The sequence below is a fragment of the Myxocyprinus asiaticus genome, chromosome 37 (genome assembly GCF_019703515.2).
Source record: "Myxocyprinus asiaticus isolate MX2 ecotype Aquarium Trade chromosome 37, UBuf_Myxa_2, whole genome shotgun sequence".
Taxonomy (NCBI): domain Eukaryota; kingdom Metazoa; phylum Chordata; class Actinopteri; order Cypriniformes; family Catostomidae; genus Myxocyprinus; species Myxocyprinus asiaticus.
Window position 1 is genome coordinate 19992658 of NC_059380.1, and position 13151 is coordinate 20005808.

At 37.0% G+C, this 13151-nt stretch overlaps 2 protein-coding genes across 2 annotated transcripts; one reads left to right on the top strand and one right to left on the bottom strand.

Annotated features, from left to right (window-relative positions):
• Nucleotides 1–590: 590 nt before the first annotated feature.
• LOC127427802 (glycosyltransferase 8 domain-containing protein 1) lies at nt 591–12690 on the bottom strand. Its single transcript, XM_051675592.1, has 11 exons — nt 12561–12690; nt 11184–11329; nt 10902–10951; nt 10520–10618; nt 8127–8337; nt 7944–8052; nt 7770–7854; nt 7479–7591; nt 7179–7345; nt 1335–1447; nt 591–783 (listed from the first exon to the last, which is right to left on the bottom strand). Exons 3-11 carry the CDS (start codon nt 10915–10917, stop codon nt 599–601), a joined length of 1098 nt encoding a protein of 365 aa, XP_051531552.1. The 5' UTR covers nt 10918–10951; nt 11184–11329; nt 12561–12690; the 3' UTR covers nt 591–598.
• On the top strand, nt 11621–13029 carry LOC127427804 (signal peptidase complex subunit 1-like). The gene is made up of 4 exons (XM_051675593.1): nt 11621–11786; nt 12445–12504; nt 12592–12678; nt 12764–13029. The coding sequence occupies exons 1-4, from the start codon at nt 11751–11753 to the stop codon at nt 12887–12889; spliced, it is 309 nt and encodes a 102-aa protein (XP_051531553.1). The 5' UTR covers nt 11621–11750; the 3' UTR covers nt 12890–13029.
• Nucleotides 13030–13151: the final 122 nt, after the last annotated feature.

The window sequence follows — 13151 nt, forward strand, 5'->3', positions numbered from 1 at the left end:
CATCTATAGAAATGTTTATAGTATTACAGAATGCAAATGTAAACATTTGACCATACAAAGAAAATAAAGTAGGGAAAGTGGTTTCTGTAGTGTCAATGTCACAGGTTTGTGTGTTACAGACATTGTTCACTTTTGGGTGAGCTTTGTCATCATTTACTGACCTCATCAATTTTAACTTTCAGCTGAACTGCCCTGAAGTTGTCTAAAATATCTAATGAAATGAAATTGGAATACTGAGCTAGCAGTGGGTCCACAGTTTCCAGCTAAAATGTTTGGTTAGATACCATACCTAAAAAATGCATGGATGTAAAACAAAATTAAGATTTTAGAAGTTGTACCATCAATGTATTAGTGTTATAACTTTACAATTAGACAATGAATGCTGAGGTAGTGCATTGGTGCTGAATGTTGCCTTTTGGTCCCAGTAATTGTGATATTGTTAGGTTTGATCAAGATCTAGCAAGTACATTTAGAAGGTCCATGTTTTGCCAGAACAAAGTAAAATGTATGTTCCAAATCTTTCCTCCATCAAAGCAGTTAGGCAAGTTGTCATGTTAAACCAAAACGGGTCAAAAAAAGTTATGTAGTTAAAACCAGTCTATTTGTCCTCGGTGTGTCTCCGGATTGGGTGGAATTTACCTGTGGGATCTGGAATGTACCACCTGTCCCAAATATCAGAGAAAGATGAGGTCCTGCCCCATGGTTTATAATGTCCATTCCAATGGAGAAGTTTGGCAGCCTTAACAAACTGAGGAGAATACCGATTCCCTGCGCCAGTTGCCCCTTGAAAGAGATATCAAAACGACAATAAATTCTATTGGTCACAGAGACTGAATGTAGCCTATAATTACATGTAAAGAAATGAACTACTTCTGACATATGTTTAAAATGATGTACAATAACATGAGATATGCAAGACTAGTATACATCAGAGGCCAAGAAAAATCCCCCTCATGGTGTCACCCTGCTGTGTCATACCATTTACTGCATCTCAACAAACACCATATTACCAGATAATTTCAGTCATGGAATAATTTAATCATAGGTCACAAATGTGCCTGCAAATTAAGGGATTTCTACAATGGCATCCAGTAAACAAAAACTTGTGATGCTGCTGCATTCACATCAATAGATGACGGTATAAAGTCCAAAAACTATTGTTGTATCGGCAAACATTACTTGCTTGTATTGAGATAAGCAAAATGTTACAAATACTTTTTAATGTGCATCTAATGCTTGTTATTTACACTGAATAATGCAATGTAGTATTTCACATGCTCTTGAATCCCAATTGTCTCCTGTGTTGAAAACTAGAGTTTCAACAACTTCCTTACCGAGGTGTCGGACATGCCACATGGGATCAATGCTTGAGTGATGCTTGTAAAATACAATGAGCAAAGGTGGCGTTGTGATGCTGTCTGCTAAAGTCTTACTGTAAAGGTCCTCCCTAAAAATAAGAAAAATAAAAAGCCATCAACAGGCCCCATAGAGGCCTAGACCTTAACCAAAGAGGATTTTGAACTGAGATTCACTATTGATAACAATTAAAACTGAAGTATGTAATTTCTGCACCACCAAATGGAATTGCAAAAATAAACTTTGTTTTCAAAACAGCTTTCTGAATATGCCCCGTGTGCCGTTGGTCAGATAGTCCCGCTCCCAATTCACGGCATTGGTCAAGTCAATGTAATTGTGTTCGTACAGACGGGTCGCTAAAAACAGAGGATTTTCATAGCGCTATAGAGACACAGTGCTTACAGTTTTCAAGAAAATGAACCTATGAATAGCTTACTTCTAATTGTCTCTGTATATTAAAGGAATAGTTCACCCAAAAATGAAAATTCTCTCATCATTTACTCACCCTCATGCCATCCCAGATGAGTATGACTTTCTTTCTTCAGCAGAACACAAACAAATTTTTAGAAAAATATCTCAGCTCTGTAGGTCCATACAGTGCAAGTGAATGGTGATCAGACCTTTGAAGCTCCAAAAATAACAAAGGAAACATAGAATTAATCCATAATACTCCAGTGGTTAAATCCATATATTCAGAAATGATTTAATAGGTGTGGGTAAGAAACAGAACAAAATTTAAATCCTTTTTATTCTAAATCTCCATTATCACTTTTACATCTGAAAGTCACATGTGGTGCCTGTTTAGTTTCACTTTCAAATCTGAAAGTGGAAGTTACAGTGGAGATTTAGAGTAAAACATATTGTTAAATATTGTTCTGTTTCTCATCCACACCAATTATATCACTTCTGAAGATATGGATTTAACCATTGAAGTACTTTGTGATTTTTGGTGCTACAAAGGTCTGATCACCATTCACTTGCTTTGTATGGACCTACAGAGCTGAGATATTTTTCTAAAAATCATGTTTGTGTTTTCTGAAGAAAGTCACCTCTGGGATGGCATGAGGGTGAGTAAATGATGAGAGAATTTTCATTTTTGGGCGAACTATCCCTTTAAGCTGGGATAGGACAAAGTATTTTAACAGAAAAATTTACATACTTCAGCTTTAACCAAGGAGAAGGCTTGACCAAGAACAGCTTTAATCAGTCTGAATAGCTTTTTTCACTGATAAAGGAAGCAAGCAAGTGTGAAGTGATGAGTCTACAGCACTTCCACTTACCTATGTGAACCCCAAAATGAGAATTATGTCTCAGTAAATTAAATTTACTCACCATCATGTCGCTTCAAACCCGTATGACTTTCTTATGCAAAACACAAAAAGAAAAATAATAATGACAATAATAATAACTGGTCCATCTTTTCAATACAATGGCAGTGGACAGAGCTTCACTTTAAAGAAATAGTTCACCCAAAAATTTAAATTCTCTCATAATTTATTCGCCCTCATGCTATCCTAGATGTAGTTGAATTGGTTTCTTCTGCAGAACACAAAAGAAGATTTTTAGAAAAATATGTCAGCTCTGTAGGTCAATACAATGCAAGTGCATGGTGACTTAAACTTTGATGCTCCAAAAAGCAAATAAAGGCAGCATAATATGACTCCAGTGGTTTAATCCATGCCTTCTGAACTAATAAAGGACAATGCATCTATGTGAACTTCTACAGTTAATCCAGGATGGACTTCAAAGACATTAGTCATTAATCTTACATTTCATAATATATATATATATATATATATATATATATATATATATATATATATATATATATATATATATTATTTTATTTTTATTTATTTTTTTACACACTGGACCTTAACACTTACTTAGTTTACTAATCTTAAACCATGACCTGCACTGCACATAAATAACTAATATCGGCATTATGTTCATGTTGGTTAGCCAGAGCGGAACTGGCCCCCACAGTGTGCCTGGTTTCTCCCAATGTTATCTTTCTCCATTAACCAACATCTTCTGGAGATTTGTGTTCCTTGCCAAAGTCGCCTTCAGCTTGCTCACAGGGGTTCTAAATACAATTATTATTTATTTATTTCATTTTTATACACAATTTACAATCATATTTAATGACTTTATAGATATTACAGTTTCATTTTTTGTTAATGCATGATTTTCTGTAAAGCTGCTTTGAAACGATGTGTGTTGTGAAGTGCTATACAAATAAAAATGACTTGACTTCTGAAGCAATTCAAACTGTTTTTGGTGAGAACAGACCAAAATGTAACTCCTTTTCCATTGCACATCTTGTCATTGCAGTGTCTAGACAGGTTCATGATTTCAAGCTCGATTACACTTCCTAGCGCTTGATGCATGTGCAGAGTGCTAGATGGCGCTTGGAAGTGTAATCAAGCTTGAAATCATGATCGTGCCTAGAGACTGCTGATGTCAAGATTTATAGTGAAAAAGGAGTTACATTTTGGTCTTTTCTCACCCAAAACCGATTGGATAGCTTCAGAAGACATAAATTAAAACACTGGAGCCTTATGGACAGTGTTAATTTTTTTTCACTGTTTTTTGTTTTAGTCATAGTTTTAGTCTTTTGATGAAAATGTCCTTTAAAATGAGTAAATATTTCGTCATGTCATATTCATTCGAGTCATTTTACTCGAAAATGACATATAATTTTAGTCAACGAAAATTACATCTTTTAGCTGATGACATGCAAAATGTACAAAAAGTGTGTGACACTGTAACAGACCAAACCTTTTTCAACATTTTGTAATGTAAACCTGTATCAAACATATAAATATACATACTGTCCTTGTTGTGAAAAACCTGAGCTCCTGAAACAATAATGTATAGACTGAAGTATTAGCTACTTTTTTAGAAGTTAGCCTACTGTATTTAGAATTCTTCATGTTTTAGAGACTTATCAATTTTCTGTGAAAGGACATTACATTGCGTGTGAGTCTTTATTACATAAACAGCATATTAACAACTCAAGTTACGCAATGCAAATTATGCATGTTCTGACTAGCGCGTCATTTAGTTCACCTGTTCATTCATTTCACTGTGCAGATGTAAGTTGTTATATTACATATACAGTATATTGTGGATATAGTGATTAAACTCATGTATAAATAGGATGCGTTTGAATTAGGTATTTACCCCGTTTTGAAGCGGTTCATTATGCCGGTGTTCAGCGCGTTCAACTCACGCAGCTCAAGCAGAGAAATCCCCAACATAGTGGATTAATGAATTAGAAGAATCCATGTCTAATATCTTCTTTTGTTTACAGATTAATTAAAATTACTTAAAGTTTCTTCTTCTGTTTATATCTTGCACTGTAAATATCTTGCAGTATCATTTTTATTTTGTCATATTTTCGTCAACAGTATGCTTTGTTAAAATCGTTTTATTATTGTCATGATGCGCCTTTTTCGTCTCGTCTTCGTTATCGTTGACAAAGTCAAAAAATGCTTTGTCAACTAACATTTTCGTCAGTGATTTCATGGCGAGATTAACACTGCTTATGTACAAATTTCATGCTGCCTTTATATGCTTTTTGGAGGATCAAAGTTCTGGTCACCATTTGCTTGCACTGTATGGACCTACAGAGCTGAGATATTCTTCTAAAAAATTTGGAAGTTGGAAATTGTGTTCAGCAGAAGAAAGAAAGTCATACACATCTGGGATGGCATGAGGGTGAGAAGATGATGAGAGAATTTTCATTTTTGGGTGAACTATCCCTTTAAAAGAGTCACTATCAACTGCAAAGGCACAAATATGAATATTTTTCCTTTTGTGTTCCACATAAGAAAAGTCATATGGGATTGGAACGTGAGTAAATTAGAACAGAATTTTCATTTTTGGGTGACTTTTTCCTTTAAGTTTCTTTGTTGTTATATCTATTAATATACAGCTGAAGTCAGAAGTTTACATACACCTTAGCCAAATACATTTAAACTCAGTTTTTCACAATTCCTGACATTTAATCGTAGAAAACATTCCCCGTCTTAGGTCAATTAGGATCACTACTTTATTTTAAGAATGTGAAATGTCACTCCAGCCAGGTCTCCTAAGCAACCAAATTGGCCCGGTTGCTAGGGAGGGTAGAGTCACATGGGGTAACCTCCTCGTGGTCGCTATAATGTGGTTTGTTCTCGGTGGGGCGCATGGTGAATTGAGTGTGGTTGCCGCGGTGGATGGCGTGAAGCCTCCACACGCGCTGTCTCCGTGGCAACGCGCTCAACAAGCCACGTGATAAGATGCGCGGGTTGACTGTCTCAGACACAGAGGCAACTGGGATTCGTCCTCCGCCACCCGGACTGAGGCGAATCACTATGCGACCACGAGGACTTAGAGCGCATTGGGAATTGGGCATTCCAAAATTGGGAGAAAAAGGGGGAAAATCCCCCCCCCCCAAGAAAAAAAAACCAAAACTTGGGTCAAACATTTTGGGTAGCCTTCCACAAGCTTCTCACAATAAGTTGCTGGAATTTTGGCCCATTCCTCCAGACAGAACTGGTGTAACTGAGTCAGGTTTGTAGACCTCCTTGCTCGCACATGCTTTTTCAGTTCTGCCCACAAATTTTCTATCGGATTGAGATCAGGGCTTTGTGATGGCCACTGCAACACCTTGACTTTATTGTGCTTAAGTCATTTTGCCACAACTTTGGAGGTATGCTTGGGGTCATTATCCATTTGGAAGACCCATTTGCAACCAAGCTTTAACTTCCTGGCTGATGTCTTGAGATGTTGCTTCAATATATCCACATCATTTTCCTTCCTCATGAAGCCATCTATTTTGTGAAGTGCACCAGTCCCTCCTGCAGCAAAGCACCCCCACAACATGATGCTGCCACCCATATGCTTCACGGTTGGGATGTTCTTCTGCTTGCATGCCTCACCCTTTTCCTCCAAACATAATGATGGTCATTATGGCCAAACAGTTCAATTTATTTTCATCAGACCAGAGGACATTTCTCCAAAAAGTAAGATCTTTGTCTCCATGTGCACTTGCAAACTGTAGTCTGGCTTTTTTATGGTGGTTTTGCTGAGCAGCCTTTCAGGTTATGTTGATATAGGACTCGTTTTACTGTGGATATAGATACTTGTCTACCTAATTCCTCCAGTATCTTCACAAGGTCCTTTGCTGTTGTTCTGGGATTGATTTGCACTTATCGCACCAAACTACGTTTATCTCTTGGAGGCAGAATGCATCTCCTTCCTGAGCAGTATGATGGCTGCGTGGTTTATACTTGCGTATTATTGTTTATACAGATGAACGTGGTACCTTCAGGCATTTGGAAATTGTTCCCAAAGATGAACCAGACTTGTGGAGGTCCACAATTTTTTTCTGAGGTCTTGGCTGATTTCTTTTGATTTTCCCATGATGTCAAGCAAAGAGGCACTGAGTTTGAAGGTAGGCCTTAAAATACATCCACAGGTACACCTCCAATTGACTCAAATTAGCCAATTAGCCCATCAGAAGCTAATTGCCTAAAGGCTTGACATCATTTTCTGGAATTTTCCAAGCTGCTTAAAGGCACAGTTAACAGTGTATGTAAACTTCTGACTGAGAATTGTGATATAGTCAATTAAAAGTGAAACAATCTGTCTGTAAACAATTATTAGAAACATTACTTGTACCATGCACTAAGTAGATGTCCTAAATGTGGATTGGTTAAAAAATGAGTTTTAATGACTTCAACCTAAGTGTATGTAAACTTCTGACTTCAACTGTATTAATAAAACATGACATAGCACTATAGAGTAACACGTAAAATGTGCCTGAAACTAACTTTGCATTGCGCTCCATCCAGAACTCAAGCTGGCTGGTGATATTCTGCTGTTTCCACTCGGTTAAATTGGCCACAATGACTCCAGGATTGAATGAGCAAGTGCTTGCTCTCATTCCAAGCTTCTTGATTGCCTCTTTCTTGAAGTTCAGAAAGCCAATATAGCTGTTCTGTAGCAGGCAAAATATACATACAAGTATGCAAATGTATAACAGGTATGTAAAACATATTTAAGAAATCTTTCTGAAAGTTGACTGAAATACTCAAATCCAGTCGGGTGAAATCAGTGCAGAATAATCATACCTGATTTCCGGCTCCTCTGATGATGCCTTTGGAGGAGGCAGAATCACAATCTTCTGAGAAGGCAGCTGCGTGTCCTAACTTAAGATTGGTGTCAAAAAGCTCCCGGATATCTCCTGAACAACAAAGAGAAAGTAAACGTAAGTTACCCATTCAGAGTTGCAGAAATAACAAAAATCAAGAAAATGCAAGATTTATTTTTTCAGTTACTGATAATGATTGCTTATAATTTTTTCTGCTCAGAGTTCCTTTCACTAGGGCTATGTTACTATGAAACAAAACTATAAACTTCACCTTGTACAATTATGTCATCGTCTAGGTAAACAGCCTTCTCTGCATCAGGCAAGAACAATGGCATGTAGAATCTGGCAAAGTTCAACTAAGAAAATAAGACAAACAAAGCTTTATTTCGCACATTTGCACAACCTCATTTAAAAGTTCAATGCAAAAAGTAGCATTTGTGATTACCGGCTTCAATGCCTCCATCTTCTGAGGATCTTCAGAAATCTTTCCTGCAAGAATCTTCGGATCAAATACGATGATCTTATGTTTCATATCAGTCTTACTCAGCCACGTTCTGGAACATTTGATAATCATGGTTAATGAAACAGTACTCTTTTAAATTGTTGCAATGTAATGTGCACAGTGTACCTGATATGACCCACAGATTCATTTAGAGTTACAATGTTGAACACTATGTTGGCTTTGCTATTGTGGTAGATGCTGTTCATAGCAGCGAGCGCAGCGCCCAGTCTCTCCTCTGGAGCAGTGATGAGCACTGGAATCTCATCGCCTGTCCTGATGACCTTGTTATCGAATAGGAAATCAGTCTCAAATGGCAGTATCATCCCAGGCACTTTCTCTGCAGAGATAGATGTAAATCAGTGAGGTGATGTAACGTGTTTTCAAAAACTTAAAGGGACAGTTCACCCAAAACTGAAAATTCACTCATCGTTTACTCACCCTCATGCCATCCCAGATGTGAATGACTTTCTTTCTTCTGCACAACACAAGAAGAATATCTCAGCTCTGTAGGTCCGTACAATGCAAGTGAATGGTGGCCAGATTTTTGAAAATCCAAAAAGCACATAAAGGCAGCAAAAAAGTAAACCATACAACTCCAGTGGTTAAATCCATGTCTTCAGAAGCAATATGATAGGTGTGGGTAGGGTCCAAAATTAACTTTTTAGCCCACCAGCCAAGGTAGATGAAAAGAATGTACCAGCCAGTCAGATTTCTTTCTGGCCATTTTTTTATTGCAATTTACAAGTGGATTTTACAGACATATGAGACAAATAAACAATACTGTATGTTTAAATATGAACTGAATTTTTAAAGAATTGTATAGTTTTATTTTTTATGAAATATTTAATTGCCTGATAGTCAATTTAGAATAACTTTTCAGATTATTCACTTATTAAAACAAAACTAAATTTGTATTTTAAAGTACATGTTGTCGAATGAACGACCAGTAAGTAACTCTCATGAGCCTAAAGTATACAACATAGTAACAATTCTTGGTTTACTTGGAGTGAGTCAATTAATTCAGTCAGCTCCAACGGATTCATAAGTCTTTTTGATTCACTAAAAATAGCCGGTTCATGGAGTCATGCATTTGGGAATCTGAGAACAGTTGTTGATTCAATAAAAAGAACCGGTTCAAAAGAGTCATTTGTTTGAGAGTCAGATTACACTGACGCTTGTTATGTCTCGTGCTGTAGATTCAAAAGAACTGGCTCAAAAGCCTCATTTTTTTGGGAATCGGTCTACTGGTAGTGATTATATCTCGTCTCGCACTGTAGATTCAGTAGCAGTGTTGCTGTGGCGCTTAAAAGTAATACAGGAAACACTGTCTGAGTATTTTAGTCCAGTTTTATGTCTGCATTGCCAGAATAATGCACGTTCAAAAACCGTTAACGAAACCGAACGTCATGAAAATCATTCAGTTTTTATTATAATCCCATCATTACCAGATAATTTGTAGGTGTGGTTGTGGGTAATTAAAACTTAAATCGCACATCTACTGTAAATCCAAGAGTGTTCTTCCCTTCATACTGATGGCATGAACACTCCTGAACATTGTCTTGCATCGAGATGTACTGCTAATGGTACGCCCACTGGCGTGGAAGAAATCAGCTCACCACCAGAGAGCTGCTGCTTCAGGCCGAGATTAGATTTGAGTATACGAGCAATGATGTCATCTTAAATATGCACGATTACAGTTGAAAAAATGCCAGCTTCATTTTCAAATGCCCAAAGTATACAAACATTGTTGATTTATTATTCGTTTGCTTACCCAGCTATAAGTAATCATCATTTGAAGTCTGGATTAAAAGCACTGAATCCACCTTCGCACACCACGCGCCAGTGGACACACAGCGTTTAAGAGTATTGATGAGCAGCAGGACTACGAGCTAATAAGAGCCGTTCTATGGAAACACCTGTGTTACTGACTGTACTGTAGGCCTACAGAGCCCCCTTGAGGACATAACTAGAACGTGTTTACATTTATTTTAGAAACTGATAGAAAGAAAAAACAACCGCTAGAGTGGCCTGTGACGCAGCGAAACTCACTGGCCAAATGGAAAATGTGCGCATGGTGGGTGTTAATTTCGGACCCTGGGTGTGGGTAAGAAACGGATCAATATTTGATTCTAGTTCTTTTTTTACTATAAATCTCCACCTTTGACCAGCCTGTCCAGTAGGTGGCAATATGCCCTAAGAAGAGTGTGGAAGTGAAAGTGAAGGTGGAGATGTATTGTTAAAAGGGACTTACATATTGATCTGTTTCTGACCCACACCTATCATATCACTTGATTACTTTTATGCTGCCTTTATATGCTTTTTGGAGCTTCAAAGTTCTGACAACCATTCAATTGCATAGTATGGACCAACAGAGCTGAGATATTATTCTAAAAATATTTGTTTTTGTTCAGCAGAAGAAAGTCATACACATCTGGGATGGCATGACGGTGAGTAAATGATGAGACAATTTTCTTTTTTTGGGTGAACTACCCCTTTAAATAACATCAGTAAATTCATACCTGGATTCTCTTGCTTCAGGAAATCATTGAGGTTCAGCAGATTTCGATGTACAATGATTAAAAAGGCAATGGCAAGCAGCACAAGAATGAGCACGTTCACTGGAAGAGAGAAGATATACAAGACATTGTGTTTTTATTTGGCCACATAAATTTTACATGGCTGATCTTTTTTTTCTGGACAGATTTAACTCTATAAAACACAGCATTTTGAATTCTTGTTTTGAAGTAAAAAGAAATAAGACTAGTTTTTTTCTTTCTTTGTAGGTTAATAGTTCATGCATCAGAGGGTTAAAGTTTATATTAAAATGTATATGAAAATAAATAGAGAATAACAACAAAAGTTCATGCAAACTTGCTTTATTGGTATTTAAAGTATATTCACCTCGCCGGACGGTCATTGCACTTGATCAAAAGCACTTCAGTTGTTCAATTCTGAATTAAAGCAAGACAATAACAAGAGAAAAATTTGTAAACTGCAAGGAAACCTGCAGAAAGGTGGGTTTAACTACATTCTGATGTGGAATAGAACGTAAGTAGATTTATAATGTTGACATATAATCACGCAATCAAGTACAAAATCTCTGCATACAAGGAACTGATACACCTTCAAACAACGTGCAATTTAACAAGTAAGCAAAAGCCTAAAAATGTCAGGCATGCAGACCTTATTTGTTGTAGTGATTACACTCTGTTTGGCTCTTCATCCAAAACGCCAACTCAACATCAACAAGTCCAGGTACCCTTCAGCCTTGCTCTGCTGGGAGGACGGGGAACACGCCACAGCTCATACGACCATTCACTGCTCTAATACTACAATCATAGAAAACAGCAGCATTGATGCACATGAGCCATGTCCGTTAAGATGAGCTACAGATCGGACTATTTCCGCGCCTGGTGACGTCATTGCACATGCCCATGACCATATATGCCTAAAGAGTACTGCCTGATTAAAAAAAAAAAAAAGGTTAATGTCTTTTAATGTATTATTATATTAAAATATGATTAGTACTTTCATCTTAATATTTAAACTCATAGTTGCACAATAAGTTTGAAATGCAATCACTGGAGGCATTTTCCTCACAGTGCCCCGGTCTGCGCAGATTGTGCGCATTTTAGCCCGTTTAATGTTTCTTGGAAAAGGGTCCTGCGGAACTCTACGTACACATTTCAAACAGGAAACCTCATCTGACTAGAAAAAAGAAAATCTAGCGGCTTTATTTACCGTTTCAGAATGCTGTCAATGTTTAAATCCATCCCAACTCATATGGTGAGTATTGTGTGTTTTTTTAAGTAGCCAGAAAAAACTGATAGTACGAGTCAGCATATTGACACACGTTGGCAGATGTTAACGCATTAGCGATGGACCTGCAAATAAAGTGTAACTGCAATGCATTTTATTAATTCTGGCAGTGGAACAAAAGCTACTCAAAATGTTTGCATGTAGCGTTTACAAAGCGGCTTTGCTAATTGGGCTAAGTGCTAATCATTGTTAATGGCTTGATGTTTACGTCAAAATATTTCTTAAAGACGCATACAGTAAATGTTGTCCAATTAAAACCTGCAGTATTACATACTTACAATATCATATGTATTCATAATGCGGACTGTTCTATTTACTTCTTATTTTATGGTGTATCTTTTCATTTATCCTTTGTATTTTATTAGTATGTCATCATCCACTCCCAATAAGTTATTTGTTTATCTTAGTACTTGATAACTAAATTTTGTAAAGTTTGAACTGAAGGTAAGTTGAGTAAGGTTTTTTTTTTCTTTCCCCAAATAGGCCTTCCAATTAGAAAACAGGATAATACAAGAGACCATTCTGCTTGGTCAAATGCAAAACACTCAATAAGTGAATCATTTATCAGGATTAGAGAAACATATATTCAATATATAATCATACATTTATTCTGATTATTTTGCAGGACTATAAAGGACAGAAACTTGCAGAACAAATTTTCCAAGGAATCATTCTAGTGTCAGCAGTAAGTAATAGCGTTGCACGACATTCAACTTCACAACCATCAAAGCATTATCTCACCTCTGACCTGTCCCCTCTCTTTACCCTGCAGGTGATCGGATTCATCTATGGTTTAACTATTCAGCAGTTTGGGTGGACAGTTTACATAATGCTGGCCGGATTCACAGTATCCTGTCTGGTATGTCATAAGATCTGCTTAAAGTTGCAAAACAAAATTAATCCCTTATGTATGCGAGTATTCATGGCTGCATTCTCTTTCTTAGCTCACTCTGCCTCCCTGGCCGATGTACAGGAGAAATCCTCTGCATTGGCAGCCAGTCGTACCTGAGACATCTGGAGAGAACCGTGACAAACCTCAAGAGAACCTAAAGAAGAAAAAGCACAAGTGATTCGTAGCAGTATTTTAGTTTGGATTTGGTATAGTAAACCATTACAGATATAGAGGAGAAACATACAAAACCTACATGAAAATTCTGTCATTTTGTCATTGTTTGAAAATTTACAATACGTAATAAAGGTGTCTAATTTGTGTCTGGTACGTTGTGTGCCACTTATTTGTTTGACTGGAGATGTGTTGGTTCATTGGTGCAAAAGAAAAGCACACAATTTCCTAAAAATGTAATTTATTATAAATCATTTCTTATTGATCCA